Here is a 20,422-nt window from a genome sequence, read left to right as displayed (position 1 = left end):
TCAATTTTTTTGATCTTTATATTATGGATTTGTAAATCGCTTGGGTCAAAATCTTTTGATTGACTGATAAATAAAACGTTGACTAACATTTATAGAGAGTACCAGAGCAATCATTGGGAATGATATGAGAATGTTATATGAACGCAATGAGCGACACTAATGGAGAATGGCGATAATAAGCGACAGAATAGTTCGTGTTTAAGTCCAGTCCAAATGAGATACATATATCTGACATAAACTCAACCGAAGCAGCTAAATTTAATATATTGAGTCGAAAATAAATAAATCAGAATTGAAAATATTAATGATATTATGGTTCCGACCAAGGTCTAAACTAATTCCATTCATATTAAACGCTAAACCACATACTTTTTATAAAAACTTGCCCACTTAATTTCATGACTAATCTGAACGGTTTAAATATAGGGGGAAAGTCGGAAATATATTATAAAAGTAGTATATTATATAAAGTCTGAGCTGATTAGACTAACTTTTGACATTGCTCAAATATATTTGAGAACAAATTTGCAAGCAATTTCATAAATATATTACTCACACACTGACCGACATATTCGGCATAAGGTTTAATGGAATAAAATATAACATCACTATTTGTAATATATGGGAGTTGGGGTAATTCGTCAACCAATTTCAATTTTGGTATATTCAATATTATACGTTCAGTTAATATTGCTTAGATAGCTTACATATTAATCGATATATACGATATAAAGCCATATGGAAGTTCAGAAATCTTATTATTTGATTATTTATTATCAGAAAAGTATTCTCTCCCGATGCATTAATTGGTGCAGGATTTGTATACTGGAAAGTGAAAGAATCAGATGGAATTAAAAATTGCGTTATATGGGAAGTAGGCGTGGTACTCTGTAGCAACATTTTGCAAGAGTATAAAAATAATACGTGCATTGTAGAAATGCCCCCATATACAATGTGCTAAAAATACGCACTTGCCGCTTTATAGCTTAAATACAATACGGGCGACAACGAATATTCATTGTACTCGGCGACGCTGTCGGTGATTAGAAACGACGGCGAATTTCGACCACCCTAACGATTTTTGAGATGGAGCTATTTCTAATTTTATCGCCAACGGCGGCAGCAAAAACAGTATCACTATATCAAAGAAAGATTATTTTCAGTAAAATTCTTAAGGATTTAAAAAACAAAATTTAAGAAAATGTCTGCGTTGGCAATATTAACATCCGTCCGTTTTGTGTTTTACACGGCGACAGCACTCGGCGAAAATTCTTCCGACGGCGTCGCCTTGTATAACGAACATTCGTCGTTGCCCGTATTATGTTTATGCTATTACTATTCGGCAACTAATTTTTTATCTTTTCTCCAAGTTACCTTCACTATTAATAAAAAATGTGTATGTGCTGTCATGCTGCATAGTTTTTATACTCTCGCAACCTGTTGCTACAGAGTATAATAGTTTTGTTCACCTAACGGTTGTTTGTATCACCTAAAACTAATCGAGTTAGATATAGGGTTATATATATATATAAATGATCAGGATGAAGAGACGAGTTGAAATCCGGGTGACTGTCTGTCCGTCCGTCCGTCCGTCCGTCCGTCTGTCCGTCTGTCCGTCCGTGCAAGCTGTAACTTGAGTAAAAATTGAGATATCTTTATGAAACTTGGTAGAAATGTTTCTTGGTACCGTGAGACGGTTGGTATTGCAGATGGGCGTAATCGGACCAGTGCCACGCCAACAAATCGCCATTAATCAAAAACAAATAAATTGCCATAACTAAGCTAAGCAATAAGATACAAGACTGTTATTTGGTACACAGGATCACAATAGGGAGGGGCATCTGCAGTTAGAATAGGAATATATCCTAAACCGCTAATGCTATAATAACAAAATTCACTGGAAGCAAATGTTTTTAGAACCTCTACCTACAGTGTGAAAATAGTTGAAATCGGGTGGCAACTCCGCCCACTCCCCATATAACGGTACTGTTAAAAACTACTAAAAGCGCGATAAATCAAGCACTAAACACGCCAGAGACATTAAATTCTATCTCTGGGATGTTATGAGATGATTTTATAGGAACCGCGTTCAAAATTAGACAGTGGGCGTGGCACAGCCCACTTTTAGGTGAAAACCCATATCTTGGGATCTGCTTAACCGATTTCAACCAAATTCGGTGCATAACGTTCTTTTCATATTTCTATGTTATATTGCGAAAATGGGCTAAATCGGACTACAACAACACCATTTTCAATTCCATCTGATTCTTTCACTTTCCACTATGCATATCAAGCAACAATGACTATATCGGGGTAAAACTTTGCGGGAATAATACGTTTAATGTATGCCACCTTGTGACCAAAAATTGTCTAAATCGAACCAAAACTGTTCAAGCCCCTAAGTACTAAATATGTGGACCCCAGTGCCTATAGTTGACCTTCTACCGAAAATATCAGCCAATCCACAAAGAAATCTCAAACGAGTATACCAATTGACTTTTCGAGAGTTACATCCGAACTTAGCTCTTCCTTACTTGTTAATATTTAATTTTACTACGAAAAGATTTTAGATATACATATGTACAAAAAGTAGTCAATTGGGCGTAAAGTGCCGACAATAGTTGAAAGTGCGAAAAAATGCACAATTGTACGTACTTTTCCATCACTGCTCTGAAACCACATGCATGTCAAACGAGTGCTGGTAATGTGCAATTGTACGTCCGACCATACATTCTCTACAAGTATATGTATATAATATTAATGCGCTAGACAAACTTACATGTATGTGTGTAAGCGTTAGTTGTTGCATGTATGGAAGAATCAGTAATTTCTGTATATCGCATATTGCAAACATTTTTAAGCACATAAATAAATTATTTTATGTGTTTGCATATATATTTTTTTGGTGTGTATATACATTTTTCATTCACAAAACATATTTGTGTACATACACTTATATATTTTTGTACACATGTAATTATAATAAACGAAATTTATTAATGTCATGCACAGCGGGTCCAAGACATGCTTATTGAAAAATCCCTTGTCACTGAGAAATGCACTCAAGGGTAAAATCAAAATATACATATGTACAAAATGGCAAGAACAGCTGTAGCGCCAGAGGTGACTTTGTGTGACAGTTGTGTCTTTCGGCTGAAATAACATGTACCCTACAGGAAGACGTTGCAGTTCCAAAATATTTCGGGTATAGTGACCTTTTTCTTTCCCATACAAAGAATGACAACTCCTGACGTTGCGAGTTCTTTAATTCAAGTTTCCTACAGGGCATTATATATACCATATATATTATAGAAACAGTTCACAGAAACATCATGCAACATTTAAGTAATTAAGCAATAAGTGTATATACATTTGCTATTTATATCGAAATTATATTTCCGGGGATGCAATTACAGATATACTTATTTGCCAAAAATAACGGTTTGCTGTGTATAAATAAAAATTAAGGAGCTAACAATCCGTATAATATTTATATACATGATTGATTATTTAATTGTAGAAAATTTAAGTAATTTTGCTTGTATATTTGCAGATGGCCGAATCGAACGCCACACATGTTTTTATCAGAAATCCCACTTCTGGCAAATATAGCTGCGAGGTTTCAGCCGACGCGCCTTCTTTCAATACATTTTTAGTTTCCGGAGAAATGGAAGTTGTAGGTGAGTTATTATGACAAAGAAGCATCACAGAAAACTATTCGAGTTTTGGTTTGTAATTAGATTTCATTACTGCAAAATATCATGTCTATTCTCTTCTTTGTAGAATTACCCACACAACGCCCGATTATAACTGGTGTTCATTCTCGTTACCGTGTCGGTGATGTCATTAATGGCAACTGCTCATCCGACTTTTCAAAGCCAGCAGCGAATTTAACTTGGTGGATCAATGATATGCAGGTGGGTGGATACTTTTGTTGCTTTGTTTTTTTTTAAAGCACCACTTTGCAACGTGTTTTTGACATTTTTTAAATGCTGAATTTTTTTTAAAGATATTAGTAAATAGTGATTATAAAAAATTCTTGAAATAGTTATTTACATACGTAAATATATTTATTAAATTAGTGACATTAAAAGTGACTCAATTCGGTGACATATTCTTCCCAGCACATTTCCATATTCATAATGCCTGATGTGGGACATTCAATTGCTTCGATATTACTGTACTTTTTGCAACTTTTTGGCTGCTGATGTTTCCGTTGCTACACATTTTCATTAATGTGTCGCATAAATCAAACCAGAGGCGAAAAAATTATGATTTTCCTGTACTCATGCGTTTCATACCCCGCGGCTTCTGCTTTCTATTTAGCTCCATTTCCAGTTTGGCTGAGCGACTCTCAGCTATGGCACTAGCGGCATTGATATAGCTTAGAGCCAATCAAATTTCACTTGGCATGGTTGTAACAACACTCGACGGACGCTAGCAGCGCTGAAGGACATTTAGGAGGAAGAGCGCAAACTTCAAAAAATATTCTTAATGAATGTTCCACTTACCAATTGCTTCCAAATAGCAGCTCACTTCCACTCCTTGAGCAACTACAGCCCGTAAATTGCAGCGAATGTCCGAAAAAATTCAATTTGAAATCAATATTGGCTAAAAGTCGTTTTGCCGAAATGGACAGCAACTGCCAGCCAACTACTAACAGCATTCCAAACGTCAAACAAATCTAGTGCAACAACAACAATCGAAGTAAAAATGCAAAAGCAAAACATAAAAACCTTGAAATATTGTTGCTGAAATCCAAATGTACAACCAAAAACGAATAGAAATAAAATGAGAAAAATACCAAAATTCTCCGAACAGATTTATGAAATGTCGAAGAAAATGAAATACCAGCTCAGCCGCAAGCCGTACTCACTATTCGGGGGAAGCAGTGGGCTGACAGCGTGTCGCCTGAGATCTCGGCTGTGGTGTCAACGCGCCGAAAGTGACATATGCTTGCAGTCTTGCCAAAGCTGCTGGTGGCGTGTTACCCTAAACACACCTACGTCATTTCAACTAACTTTACCGCAAGATATTACGTTTTTTTTATTTGATTTTTCTCTTTTTTTTCCAAATTTCCGGCAACAGTTTTGCTTTGTTTCTTACGAATTTTTCATTTAATAGAGAGACGTAGTAGTTTTTCGGTAAATAAAAAACTGGGTTTTTGCAAGCATGCCTGTGATACCTTCGAGGGACTTTGCACTACCACGAACAATTTAAAATTTATTAAAAATCATGATTTGCCCTTTGACATGTACTTCTCACATACGGGTGTAAAAACAAATAATTACTTTGCTCTAGTTTTGAAATCACCTGTAAATGGCAGGGCAATATTTAAAGCTTGAGGTTTTCACTAAATTAAAGATGGTTTAAGTAATTTATTTGACCTAAAACAATATTAGCCACTGGCGTCGGCAAAAAGCAGAAATATATTTGTGTGTATGTAACGCCATGTGGCATGAGGCAGGCTTCGTACTAATGCTGTTCAGTGAAATGAAATGAAAGTTTATTGATTTATGCATTTGTTAGCAAACTCAAATTGAAAATTTCAGCTTTTACTGCGTCAACGCCGCAAATTTTTATTATTACAATTTTTTCTCAAAACTACTTCAACTAAATTATTTTTTTGTGAACCACACTTGAGCGAAGCGGAAGTTGCACTCGAACGCTCAGTGGTAGCGGCAACTTGTAATGCAGGTACCTGTAGCCACTTGAGCGCTGATTGCGATTTCTGTTTTCACTTCCGTGTTACGACGCCAACGCCAGCGCCAAAGCCAACTCTGCCTAGCTGCGTATGCGGTATCCACCGCTCTCTCTGCCTACAGTGCGACAACTCTTGACAAACTTTTCTGCGTCTACCCAAGAAAATCTGTAGTTTCACTAGACTCATACACACCAACCTACATTTATAGCTTGGGCAACTTTACTCGCTACGCATACGCACACACTTCTAGAGCAGTTCGTACTGCACACATATGCACATACACACATCCATACATATTTACGAGTACAATAGTTTGCGTAGTGAATGCAGAAATTCTCAACTTTACGACTTTGCTCGCAAATCAACAGAAAATTCGTTCATTTCTGGTTTTTTATTAGAATTCCTTGCTTTTTTGTGACTTTGCCAAGTGTCACTTGCTCACAAACATGCACACGCAAACTGACTTAAACGCCAACACTAACACACACACATAAACACACTTTTAGTCTGCTCGTATAAATGCGGGTTCATGCAGGCGTTTGCATCGTCGTGTTGAGCTGTCGAGTAGTCGAAATTACATCGCATTAGGTGGGCGTCATTCTTTCGGAACTAAGCTGCGAATAAATGGGTGGAAATTACATAACCTGCCAGGTCGTATATGTGACAAAGTTGTTTTTGAGTAGCGCGTTTGGAAAAGATGTGCTTGATTTAAAGCTGCATCGGGTGTAAAATTTGTGTTGTAATTTCCCGCCGTTGAGAAGCTTTCAAATTTTTACGAACAAAATATTGAAGTCAAGACTTATTTCGATGCTGAAACTGAATGTATTTGCTATTTCGACAGCGCTGCAATTCCTTTTGCATAAGTTTAATCAATCAATTCAGTTATTATATTATATCTGTATTTTTATATATCCATATATAATATTTGTTATTTATATAGCATATTTTTATTTATAACATATTTTTTAGGTGCCACCACATTCAGTGCGCACATTTGGTACTCAACGTCATTTCTCGGAGAATTTGGAATCTGCGATAGCGGAAATCAATTTTATCGCCACACTGCAGCATTTCATCAAAGGTCGCCTAAAGGTAATATTGAAATATATCTCAAAAATACTGTGCGTAAGTAATATATTATTATTATTTTTATCTTTTTGCTCTTCTCTTCGCAGTTGAAATGCTCCGCTCGCATTTACGGTATTTATGTGCAAGAAGCTGAGAAGCTTATCGAAGAAGATCGTCCGCGCATCTTGGCCTCAGGCCGTTCGCCAGAGCTGAATATGTATCCATTTGATCATCTGTCGGATACGGAAGGTTTCGATGAACATAACGAACTGTACTTGACACATTATAACAGTAAGTAAAATTATAAGCATTTCTCCATTTCAATTGTTTCAACAACTTTGAGAGAGATTTAAAGTAGCTATTAAACACGACTGACGAAAACTAAAAAAAATCAGAAATTTTCAGTTGTTTCTATAGTCGAAAAACCTTACATTTAGGACTTTCTTGCGCGGCATATAATAAATAACTGTAACAGCTAAGTCAACGCGTGTCAATATTAATTATACTTGAATATATAGAATACACACAATTTTACAGCTTCGAATTTATATACGCACGTTCATTTCGGTTAATGACCATTTTTACCTAGGAAGGGGAGTTATATCGTAAAATGCGTAGTCAGGTTTCTCCAAATACAATAATTTCCGGACCAGTTTAAATGGCTACAATAATTCAAAATACAAAGCAATTTCCTTTGTCATAAAAATTTTCCAGCATATTTGGATCGAATATTAACGCGACTTTGCCATCGAAATAGGGTACACAACCGACTATCTATCTACTAGTATGCAAATAAAACAACCGTTGGAATTTGCCAATTTATGTGTATACATTTTGAAAATCATTCATTGCGAAAATGCATAAAACTATGCGTAAACAAGACTAATGAGTCGAAAGGATACAAGTGGCGACTGGCTAAATTTGAAAGACTGCTGAGAGGTGTTGTGGTAGTAAATTGGTATAAAATATATAGCGCTCTGTGGAAGTAACAAGGGGATAAGGGTACTTAGCTATACAACGGAGAAATAGAAGGAAGAAAAATGGAAGGATGTGTTGGAGGATGAGCGAAAGCCAATGCTGCTTTTGTTTCTAATGCTTTTGAAATGCTCGTATTGTGCTGTGGACTAGGTTTTGTTACAGCTGCACTTGTTGTTGTTGTTATTGCCGGTAGAGGATATGAGACATTAAAAATCATCTTGATTAATAACCCAACGTTAGTCAAGCATAATATTGTCTAAATGAACGCAAATGCGCAAACATTCAAATGCCACGAATAGCCATGTATCAACTATGTATTATTAGCTTCGTTGTGTGGCAGTTGCTGTTGCTGCGGACGAAGTTGGAGTCCGTGTACCCGTACTATAGAAACAACATAATGATACGTAAAATGATGTTTAATAGACAAAAGGCAGCTGAGCATTAGCAACGGCGAAAATCAGTACAAAAGAAACAAATGACTGCTGATGAGAGATGTTATCGGTGAAGCAGGCGATGAAAGTGTGTGGAGTGAGCAAATATGAAACGTATGAATAGCGATTTCACGTACATACATATGTATACTTGTTTAAGTAACTTTTTGTAGTCCCTATGGGAAAAACTCAAAGTCTACGTAAGTTAACGAATTTCTTCTGCTAAAGTGGGGTAATTTTTTCAATTTGCTGCTAGTTAGACGTGAAATAAAATCGTTTCACAACTTTTACTACAGACTTTTTGGAGCAGCTAGCAAGAGTTTTTTGAATTACGCATTTGTATCGGTTGTCACGTAATAATATTGTAGGTTATGGAAAGCCAATTAAATAATGCTGATTTTCTATTCTTTCAACAGCATCTTAGAAATTTGTTTAATATAAGAATTAAAAAAAACCTACTGTATCAATTGTTTTGAAATTTTAAGGTTACAACTATACATACTATTTTAGGAATAACCACTGGAACTTGTCTCCGACGGCACTGAAATATGGTCTTCAACTGCTGCACGGCCTTCTCCGTGGGTGAAACCTAAAAAACTCTATAAGATGTACAATGACCTATAGTCGAAAAGAATGAAAAATTGACAAAATAATGGCATTAAAATATGATTTTTATCCCAAAATTTAGTCGTTTTGGTCTTCGAAAATTCGAGCACTTATGCAGATTTTAAAAATCTAATTTTGACAAAAACGCGTTTAAAGATGAACTGATTAAGCTGATTAAAATGAGCGGTTACACATCAAAAGACTGTAACTAAAAACCTGTTTGAGATATCAATTTAATGTTGTTGTATTAAAAATATTAACTTATCGAAATATGTAAAAATCTTTTTTCTTTAATTTCGCAGTAGGTGTGCCTCGCTCTAATTAGTGCGATTTCCTGCAGGGCTTACACACCTAGTGATTTTGGCGAGGGTATACTCTGGATTATCAATCTTCTAAGCTATTACTATACCCAAATGCAATAAAAATGCGAATCTACTCTTATGTACACATATATTTATAAGCATGCTTGCATGTATATATATACATATATATGTACTATTTGCATAGTATTTGCTATATTAAAGCCGCTCATTCCGCCGGCATCAGGCCATCTACGAAGAGGAAAGAAAAAAATCCGATAAAATCTTTTGCCTGATTGTTTTGTAACTGACACGCAACGCTCAGGAATATGAATGGAAACATGGCGTCCACATATACATATATGTATGTTTGTACAATACTTACCGTTTTCTGTTTTCCGAATTAAAGGAGATATTCAGAATGCGAACACCATTACATTGATTAAGTGCCAAGCATTAAATCAAAGTTAGTGAAAAATTTGCTAAAGCACAAATGAATGGCGGTCGCCAACTGGTATATGGTAGACAGAGATGAAGATCAAACCAAAGAGCGAAGAGGAGGAAATAAACGAAAAAGCGAAACAAGTGTGTTCTTTACACTGAGGAAATTTTCGCGAATAACGAGAGCTCAAGCAGTACTTCAATTTCACTACTAAATCCTAAAACCTTTTGCATACATATACATTTAAGTGGGAACTAATTGGTTAAATTCAAACATTATAATTAAATTTTAAGCGATATTTCCATAATAGTCTGGTTGAATTTAAAATTAGTTATTGCCGAAATTTCCAAATTTCTTGGAGCAAAAAAATTAATATCCGAATATCCAATTGTGTATTAAAACCGTTATGTGTACCATACGTTAATAAAGAGAATTACTTCTGCTTTAGAAATCGAATTCTCCAACATACATAAGTCATGGAAACCACCAATCTTTGTAATTAAATAGTGCATACTCGTACAAATATACCATGATATAAGCTATACCGTTAAATGTATGTACACATACATATGTATCTTATATATGTAGCTTTGTATCGTTGTGAATGCTGAAGTTAGTTCAGTATTAAATGCTTAACGCTGAGCTTGCGCAATTAATTCAAAGATTAATACCACCAAAGGGAGTAATATCGCATCTAGGTACATACAACGACAGCCACACATACACTAATGCAACAGCTATGATATATACATATGTATATGGTTTAAATATCGCGGCATACGCGTATTACCAGTCCCAACTAACCGAAAGCTTGCGTTATATTGTGGATGCAAGCACTTCCACTTATAATATTAATACCTACAAACTATAGAACTCAATACATACCCGGAAATTGGAAGTAACGACAAGTAATGGTGGCTGTAGATGCTTAGATTATTTAATATTCCGATTTCCATCATCTGATTTAACCAACCAGTATTTTTATACTCTCGCAACCTGTTGCTACAGAGTATAATAGTTTTGTTCACCTAACGGTTGTTTGTATCACCTAAAACTAATTGAGTTAGATATAGGGTTATATATATATAAATGATCAGGATGAAGAGACGAGTTGAAATCCGGGTGACTGTCTGTCCGTCCGTCCGTCTGTCCGTCCGTCCGTGCAAGCTCTAACTTGAGTAAAAATTGAGATATCTTTATGAAACTTGGTAGACATGTTTCATGGTACCGTGAGACGGTTGGTATTGCAGATGGGCGTAATCGGACCACTGCCACGCCCACAAAACGCCATTAATCAAAAACAAATAACTTGCCATAACTAAGCTCCGCAATAAGATACAAGACTGTTATTTGGTACACAGGATCACATTAGGGAGGGGCATCTGCAGTTAAAATTTCTTTTTAAAAAGTGGGCGTGGTCCCGCCTCTAATAGGTTTAATGTGCATATCTCCTAAACCGCTAATGCTATAATAACAAAATTCACTGGAAGCAAATGTTTTTAGCACTTCTATTGACGGTGTGAAAATAGTTGAAATCGGGTGGCAACTCCGCCCACTCCCCATATAACGGTACTGTTAAAAACTACTAAAAGCCCGATAAATCAAGCACTAAACACGCCAGAGACATTAACTTTTATCTCTGAGATGGTATAAATTGGCTTTATAGGAACCGCGTTAAAAATTAGTCAGTGGGCGTGGCACAGCCCACTTTTAGGTGAAAACCCATATCTTGAGATCTGCTCAACCGATTTCAACCAAGTTCGGTGCATAACGTTCTATTCATGTTTCTATGTCATAGTGCGAAAATGGGCGAAATCGGACTACAACCACGCCTACTTCCCATGTAACACCATTTTCAATTCCATCTGATTCTTTCACTTTCCACTATGCAAATCAGGTAACAATGATTATATCGGGGTAAAAGTTTGTGCGAATAATGCAATTAAAGTATGCCACCTTGCGGCCAAAAATTGTCTAAATCGAACGAAAACTGTTCAAACCCCTAAATACTAAATATGTGGACCCCAGTGCCTATAGTTGACCTTCTACCGAAAATATCAGTCAATCCACAAAGAAATCTCAAACGAGTATACCATTTGACTTTGCGAGAGTATAAAATGTTCGGTTACATCCGAACTTAGCCCTTCCTTACTTGTTCATTTTCAGTTTTTGTCTCAGTACAGGGCCTATAACTGTAGAGCGCTTATTTGAATTTTTTTTTATAAAGCATTTCGGCTTATGGTTTAAATAATTAAAATCCTATGTAACTAAATGCGATTAAGGAATGTTTCAAATGTTAAACGTTTTTTATGTAAATTATTTGTTATAATTTATGTGTTTTTTATGCTCTTTCTTTTAGATCACCCATCAGCAGCACCGGGAGAAACGAAGGAATTGGAGTCGCAGCTTCTCAAAGTGGCCATTGCCTTTCTGCTCATAGCCGCAACCAATAGCCTTTTCCAACCCACAATAGCAGCAATTGCTCAAGCAGCAGAAGGAAGATGTTTGCAGATTGCGAATAAAAGAAACGAAAATGCCACCGAAAATCAATTTTTTTTACAGCAATGCCAAATAAGTACAGCAGAAATTAATTTAAAAACGAAATGTGTCAAAGAGTGTGAACCGACTGTACGACGAATGCTGTTTAAAACGCGGTGATAAGTTACAGTAAAAACATAAAAAGCATTAGTTACAAATATACATAAGAATCGATAAAAATATTTAATAAATAAAACAGTATAAAGGATTATAAATAATATAAGAACAACTTAAAATAAGCCAAATAAACATATAAAATTGTGTTTAAAGTGAGCAGTTCATTATGATCATCATTCGTACATACTAATCAAATAAAATCACATAATCAGCATACATACATACATATATGTCACGTATTACCATGCTTACCCATACCCAAAAACTGAAAATAAAATTAAGCGGACGATAATGGAGATCATTAAGAATAGTGAAACAATCGCTTAGCTAAGAATTATACTGTAAGTAGAACTTTACTTTTTATTTATTATGCTTTTATTTTTAATTTTTATTTAAAATTTACTTTTGTCTTCGTATTTTCTGTTATTATTTGAAGTTTTAGTGTCATTTCTCCTTAGCTGAACTGTTTTTCGATTTTGAGTTAAGAATTAACTTTTTTTTTATATTTTGGTGACTTATGGTTCTTAATAATGTTACCTTATTATTTCTCTAAAGTGATTCTTTTTATAGAAAATTATACATTCTTTACATTTTACTAAGCTTCTATACGTATTTTCACTTCTCATAGTTTTTTTCGTTTATTTTCTATGATTATGATAGTTCAAGTTAAATTTAAAAAAAAGAAGATCTGATCAAGCTCTTTAATTATGTGTAAGCGATAGTAATTAGAAGTGAAAGTAATGTAATATTTAAACAAATTGATAAAATAAACAATGTTTTCGTTTCATTTACTGTCTTTAAATGAAACAATTGTCGAAGGACTTTTCCACTCTGATTGAATCTCCAAACATGCGTTCTGAACGCATCAGCAGCCTCTTCAGGTGTCGGAAAACGTTGACCTAATAGTTTATTTTTGACGTACGGGAATAAAAAGATATCATTCGATGACAAGTCAGGACTATACGGTAGTTTCAGTCGGTGTGTGAAAGCTCGCATTGTCAGAATTTACTGCGTGAAGAACTTTTGTTGGATTCGTATTACCATGCTTACCCATACCCAAAAACTGAAAATAAAATTAAGCGGACGATAATGGAGATCATTAAGAATAGTGAAACAATCGCTTAGCTAAGAATTATACTGTAAGTAGAACTTTACTTTTTATTTATTATGCTTTTATTTTTAATTTTTATTTAAAATTTACTTTTGTCTTCGTATTTTCTGTTATTATTTGAAGTTTTAGTGTCATTTCTCCTTAGCTGAACTGTTTTTCGATTTTGAGTTAAGAATTAACTTTTTTTTTATATTTTGGTGACTTATGGTTCTTAATAATGTTACCTTATTATTTCTCTAAAGTGATTCTTTTTATAGAAAATTATACATTCTTTACATTTTACTAAGCTTCTATACGTATTTTCACTTCTCATAGTTTTTTTCGTTTATTTTCTATGATTATGATAGTTCAAGTTAAATTTAAAAAAAAGAAGATCTGATCAAGCTCTTTAATTATGTGTAAGCGATAGTAATTAGAAGTGAAAGTAATGTAATATTTAAACAAATTGATAAAATAAACAATGTTTTCGTTTCATTTACTGTCTTTAAATGAAACAATTGTCGAAGGACTTTTCCACTCTGATTGAATCTCCAAACATGCGTTCTGAACGCATCAGCAGCCTCTTCAGGTGTCGAAAAACGTTGACCTAATAGTTTATTTTTGACGTACGGGAATAAAAAGATATCATTCGATGACAAGTCAGGACTATACGGTAGTTTCAGTCGGTGTGTGAAAGCTCGCATTGTCAGAATTTACTGCGTGAAGAACTTTTGTTGGATTCGGCTCATCTTGAAACACCCATACAGTCGACTGCTGTTTACTTTCGGGCTCATACGCGTAAATTCACGATACCTCTTCATAAATGCACTTTTTTCAATGGCCCATTTGGACCTTTAGGATGCTTCATTCGAAAGATATTATTTAAGCACTTTCCTTCTCGTTACTTTCTTTGTTTTCAATTGTTCATTGAAAATAACTATTTCAACTAGAGCTTTCAATACTCCTCAAAATGTAGTTAAGGAAGTTCTGACACAAACGAACTATTTTTGTTTGCTAGTTGGGAGGTAGTGCAAAACTAGAAAGGAACAATACGAAATTGAAAATTTCTCCAAATGCAATTAAAGTGGTTATATTCGACATAGACATTGAAAAGCGTACAAAACATTTCTTTGTGTGTTTATTTGTCATCTGTATGTAGTAAAGTCTTTTAAGAATACGCACTGGCTTAAAGATTTGTATGAGTATTTACAACTTCGTTTACGCATTGCAAAAATCGTTAGATGGTTGCAATTGTTGTACTCGACTCCTCGCACTCATGTGTGTACACGTACCTGTGAGTATTTCTATTTTTTTTTTGTGTGTGTGGGATGATAATTATGTAACAAAAATGCTTATGACTTTTCAATTTTACTTTTCAGATTTGTTGTACAACAAATCATTTACTAATTGTTCTTTTCTTCGTTCATTTCTCCCGTCTGTATTTACAAAACAATGAAAACCAAAACAAAACAGCAATTTCATTTTGAATGGAAACGAAACAAATGCTCGATTCCCAAGCTGCTCTGCTTTTACGCCTAGGAAGTCCATCTACATACATATATACATACATACATATTTATAGATTTATAATGTCCATCCTGTATAAACGTATGTATATTTATGGCAGGATTTTCTCTGTTGCCCAGTTTCGTTTGTTAAAATTTGCAAATTTGTTTCACTGGTTTGAATGTGTTGGATTCTGTTTTGAGTTGTGGCCAATATACTTGTTATTGGAGCGCTCCATGTTTTTGCATTTTCCAATTCTTCTTTGCTGTTGTGTTTTCGTTATTTACCGATTCTTTGGCCAATTTTGTCGGTTTCACTGGCACATGCAGAGAAACATTTCATTTTGACAGCAACAGCAAAAGCAACAACTACATGCCTATGTTTTTGTTGGTTTTCTGCTTGTCTGGTCAGCGGCATGCTGCAGAGAATTTTTAATTGGCATCAAATTACGCTGAAATTTCCACAGCAATACTTTCTAAATTCTTCATTTCTATCCGGATTCCTACTTGAGTTTGCTGCCTTTGTATTACAGCTGTCGGTGGGTGTGGGTTGGGGATATCTATGTTTGGTTTTTGGGTAAGAAAAACTTTCTCTTACTTTGGTATTTGTATTTCTGATCATACGAATTACATAAAAGTAAACAAATTAAGCACAGTTACTTTGAATGTTACTGGTCTTTATTAATTTCGGCATTCTCAGTAGAATTACCGAATATTAACAAAGTAAGAATTAGTCTGACGGAATAGATCAACGTTTACGATAGGTAAATAATGATTAGGTACTTATATATTATACACTTCACAGGTGTATTTTTTATAGCATAATAGGTATACAAATATATATTCTGATTTTGATCTGTCAATTTGGATGACAGCTATAAGCTGTAGTGGTCCAAACTGAACCATATATCTTGAAATCGTAGCAATGCCGTGGACAATAACCTGTGCAAAATTTCATTAATATATCCTGACAAATGAAATAATTTTCATGCAGGGCCTTGATTTTACTATAGTAACATAGTCCGATCTCAACAATTGTTTGGCAGATTGTACCATTAATTTAGGCAATAAACCATGCCAAATTTCTTGAAGATATCTCGTCAAATGAAAAGGCTTTCCATACAAATTTTTGTTTCCTATCGTTCAGTTTGTATGGCAGATATATGCTATAGTAGCCCCATAATGGCAGTTCCGACAAATAAGCAGTTTCTTGGAGAGAAAAGGATGTATGCAAAATTTTTGATCAATATATCAAAAATTATATGTACATATGGACGGACAGACGAACATGGCTAATTTGACTCAGCTCGTCACGCTGATTATTTACATGTATACGTTATAGGGTCTCCGAGGTTTTCTTTAGGCTGTTGCAAACATCGTGGCAAACTTAATATATACTCTATTTATTATCATTGTGCTAGTTCCCCCAAACACTCCTTATATATATATATATTATATAAAGTTATTAAAGATTTTTGTTGAATGAAGATCCAAAATATCCACTCAAACATTCAATGAAAAAGTACACATTTATGTCCGAATGAAGCAACATGTATATTACAATATATTCCAGGATATTTCACATTCATTGTTCCCTTACAAAACAAACTAATTTCTGCAAATATTTCGATTAAATTTCTCTTTTAAAATTGAAAGGACTGTAATTTTATAAAATAAATACCAACCTCTCATTTGCAATATTAACAGATGTTTGTGCGCAATTTTCCAAACATTTTGTATGTTTTATTACACACATATACATATCTTATATTCGTACATATATATAGTGTATATTTAAAAATAAATGAAGTTATTCAGTTGTTTGGTTTATGTTTTTTTTCCGCAACAAACTGGAACTCGATTTATTTTGCTTCAAAAGTTGGTTGATTCACTACATTGCTTCATTTTTATTCTACTGCAGATGAGTATGTCTACACACTGTATATGTATGTCTGTATTAGTAAAACACAAGAACACTGTGCATTTGTTGTGTGTCATTTTTGAGGTTATTAGCATAATTTTGCACCTAAACCTCAACGGTTACTATGAAATTTACAGGTTTGCTTTGTTGCTGTTGTTCCACTTTCCAGTGTAATGCGTTGACAAAATATGATTAAGTGCGAATCACACTCGAAGCGTAAACGCATAAGCATGCAACAACGCAGGCGTATTTACTGCACCTTCACACCAATCGTACATGCACATTAGGGTGTCCGCCATTTCCCAAGTTTAACATAAACAAACACTTTATTTTCAATTTGAACTGTTCTTAAATCATATTTTTTTGCATTATTCAAATATTCCTATAATTTTGAAAAAAAAGAATATTCTAACACAAAAAAAAGTTGGTTTTTTCTATGAAAATATTTCTTTAAAAATTATACGCAGTTGAAGTTGTACACGAATTGACTGGGCGTTCATACAAGAGCCTCAAAAATTTTGTGTTGCTCATACGACGTGGGATATATAGTGTATTATGCCAGTAAAAACTAGAAAAACCGTTAATTTCGGTTGCACCGAAGCTATAATACCCCTCACAGGTGCATTATAGCATAAAGGTGTATGCTACAGTGATCCTATCTGAACAATTTCTTCGGATATTGTAATGATGCTGTGAATACTAATCAATGCCAAATTTCACGAAGATATCTTGTGGAATGAAAAAATATTACCATACAAGATCTTTATTCCGAGCACTCAGTTTGTATGGTAGCTTTAACATAGTGGTCCGATCAACACACTATCTTCGGAGATTGCATTATTGACTTATTTATATGGCAGTTATATGCTATAGAGCTCCAATATCGGGGGTTACGATAAATGAGCAGCTTCTTGGTGAGAAAAGGACGTGTGCAAAAGTTCTGGTCGATATCTCAAAAACTGATGGACTAGTTCGCATATATACAGATAGACATGGCTAAATCATTTGAGCTCGTCACCCTGATCAAATTAGGATCTTCGGCGTTTCCTTTTGGGTGTTACAAACTTCGTGGCAAACTTATCTTTTCAATTTCAAATCAACATGGAGAATAGCAGACACCCTAATGTACATATATGTATTTATATATATGTTCGTGCATACTTGCATTATCGGCACTGTGCGAGTACTCACGCGTAGTATCAATTAGTTGGTTCGGTCTGCATCGTTATTCAATTTCGAATAACGATTTTCCTCTTACTATCTAAGTTAATATGGGTGGTGACGGCATGCTGCTACAACAACAAATATATTCACATCGGGCAACCACACAAGTGTTCCTGTCTATGACAGAATATGCAGCAATGCATTATGTCATTATTATTGTTATTGTTTAGTTAGTGGCTCTGTATTAAGAGACTGTGCTCGTGCGGGACAAATTGACTATTCGTCACGGAAGGACAGGTTCGAATACAATATAGCTTATTCATTCATCTTAAATGTATATAAATATACTTGTATGTGGATTATCTAACGCTAACGAAAATTCTCTGGCACTCTCCGCCAATGTAAGGAAAACACGGCCTGTCTCTCGGCTCGTTATTATTAATATTATGAATGCAGTTTATGGTGGCACATACTCCTCCACCTATTTGCGTATGTACATCCGCAATTCCTCGGTCCGCAATGCTAATTAAACTCGATACATACAAGTATATTCACGTGCAACACGTAGGTGCACCTGCAGCGTTGTCATTGAACATTTTAGTAGAATGTAGGGCGTTGTGTCTCTGTTCTTACCATTGAGACTTCGTAATTCAACGCACAAATACAAGCACAACGAAGAAGCAATTGATAATACAACCGGTGTCAGGCGGATATGGGAAATTAAAGTAATAAGATTATTACGACACTGTCGTCAAAAGCATATATACAGCTTTGCAACGCACTGTCGCATAACTATGAAGTTATTAATGGAATATGATACCCTCTATGTAAAACTTGGTATTGGAATATGATACCCTCTATGTAAAACTTGGTATTGTAAAGTTCATTCGAGAAATCTTTAATTAGAGATATCTCAAAGCGAAAATATCTACGGCGCATCTTCCTACAGGATTAGATGATGCATATCTTCTTCCTTCTCTCCTTTGGCACTACTACACACTTGGTCGGTTTATTCCGAGAACACAAAACTTCGCCAGTTGCCTCTATCATTTGAGAAATCACACCGGTTGTACATTTCAAGTGGAGAGAGGTCCCTATGCACTTGGTCCTTCCTTGCTTCCGTTGTTCACCCATGGGTCTTGAATAGAAGAAGCTTTTCGCTGGAACATCGTCTTCCATACGTACGACATCGTCTAACCAGCACATTCGTTGGATATTCATACCCTGAACAAGGTATATTAAGTTTGCCACGAAGTTTATAACACCCAGAAGGAAACGTCGGAGACCCTATAAAATATATACATAAATGATCAGCATGATGAGCTGAGTTGATTTAGCCATGCCCGTCTGTCTGTATATATACAAACTAGTCCCTCAGTTTTTAAGCTATCGATCTGAAATTTTGCACATGTCCTTTCTCACTCAAAAGCTGCTCATTTGTCGGCTGGCATACAAACTGATCAATCGGAATCAAGCGCTTGCGAGAAAAACTTTTCATTTGACGTGATATCGTCACGTAATTTGGCGTGGGATATTGTCTTAGGCAATAATGTACTCTCTAAAGATTTTGTTTTGATTTTACATTTGGACATGTTGAAAAAATTGGCCATTCAAGTCAAAATTATACCGAATGCAGGGAAACTTTTAATTTTACTTGTCATTATTCCTCACATGTCTACAATATTTGCCAACTTTCGATGCCTTTAGTTGGTAGTTAATTACGCAGTCTTCTAAAGTTTTCAATCTCAGTCATTTACAATTAATGAACTCACCCAACTTGTTTGCCAGATACTTGCATCTTAAGCACATATTTAAACGGAACTTTTCAAAAAGTGTCAACGACAGCAGCTGACCCCTGTTTGAGTGAAACACACCCAAGTGACTGTTAGGAGACGAGTTTCAAAACAAGTTTTAATTTTTAATTTGTGCTGTGGTCAAAACGGTTTACCTGATGTCTTGCGCATCACTGCAAATGCTTTGCAAACTAGAAGAGCTTCGACTTCCCAAGATTTACTCGAACAACTAAATAAAAAGATTCACTGACACACAAAATTTTCTAAAAATATTTTTAGCAAATAACAAATAAAGAAGAATAATAATTGTTTAATAAAGACAACTATTAGAGTTTGGCAATGATTCTGCATATGCTCAAAGAACGCTCAAATTTAAAAGCTCACTGTAATAGCTTGAAAATAGCCATCAGTCTTGTAACACTTTCTTATTTGCATATTTCATTTGAAAAGGTTGTTGTCGAAAGAAAATAAAATTATTTATTGTACATGCATTTATTTTTCTAATAATACAGAGCTATGCGTATAGTTACATCTATGTACGTATGTATTTCTTCAAGGAACCAGTATGAGAATCCAAAAATGCAATCACTTGCAATTCTAAGCAAATGTTCTGGTATGTGTAAACGAGTGTAACCAAAAAATTGAAAAATTCCACAGAAACAATACAAAAATACCAGCGTGCAAAAATGATACGAATATAAAGCTGAATGTTACTGCTATTTACATTCAAACTTATATCAGCTGGTTCGTCAAAAAACTAAAAAAA

General features: G+C 34.8%; 2 protein-coding genes across 9 annotated transcripts in view; both read left to right on the top strand.

Annotated features, from left to right (window-relative positions):
- The window catches only part of LOC106619348 (uncharacterized), a 132,495-nt gene extending 119,525 nt beyond the window's left edge, over positions 1-12,970 (top strand). For 4 of the 5 annotated variants that reach the window (XM_036360155.2, XM_036360157.2, XM_036360154.2 and 1 more), the window contains 5 exons: positions 3,554-3,680; positions 3,784-3,917; positions 6,674-6,796; positions 6,880-7,063; positions 11,888-12,970. In XM_036360155.2, coding sequence (XP_036216048.2) covers positions 3,554-3,680; positions 3,784-3,917; positions 6,674-6,796; positions 6,880-7,063; positions 11,888-12,186 — 867 coding nt within the window. In that variant the 3' untranslated portion in view covers positions 12,187-12,970. Of the gene's footprint in view, positions 1-3,553; positions 3,681-3,783; positions 3,918-6,673; positions 6,797-6,879; positions 7,064-8,691; positions 9,006-11,887 lie in introns of those variants that run through there. The other variant, XM_070107275.1, reaches the window with a different exon arrangement.
- Positions 12,971-13,216: 246 nt separating this feature from the next.
- The window catches only part of beat-Ic (beaten path Ic), a 191,904-nt gene continuing 184,698 nt past the window's right edge, over positions 13,217-20,422 (top strand). For 3 of the 4 annotated variants that reach the window (XM_070107273.1, XM_070107270.1, XM_070107271.1), the window contains exon 1: positions 13,217-13,322. The gene's annotated coding sequence lies outside the window, so the exon portion shown is untranslated. The remainder of the gene's footprint in view (positions 13,323-20,422) is intronic. The other variant, XM_070107272.1, reaches the window with a different exon arrangement.

The sequence above is a fragment of the Bactrocera oleae genome, chromosome 3 (genome assembly GCF_042242935.1).
Source record: "Bactrocera oleae isolate idBacOlea1 chromosome 3, idBacOlea1, whole genome shotgun sequence".
Classification (NCBI taxonomy): domain Eukaryota; kingdom Metazoa; phylum Arthropoda; class Insecta; order Diptera; family Tephritidae; genus Bactrocera; species Bactrocera oleae.
The sequence above is the reverse complement of the archived record's forward strand: the minus strand, read 5'-3'. Positions and strand labels throughout refer to the sequence as shown.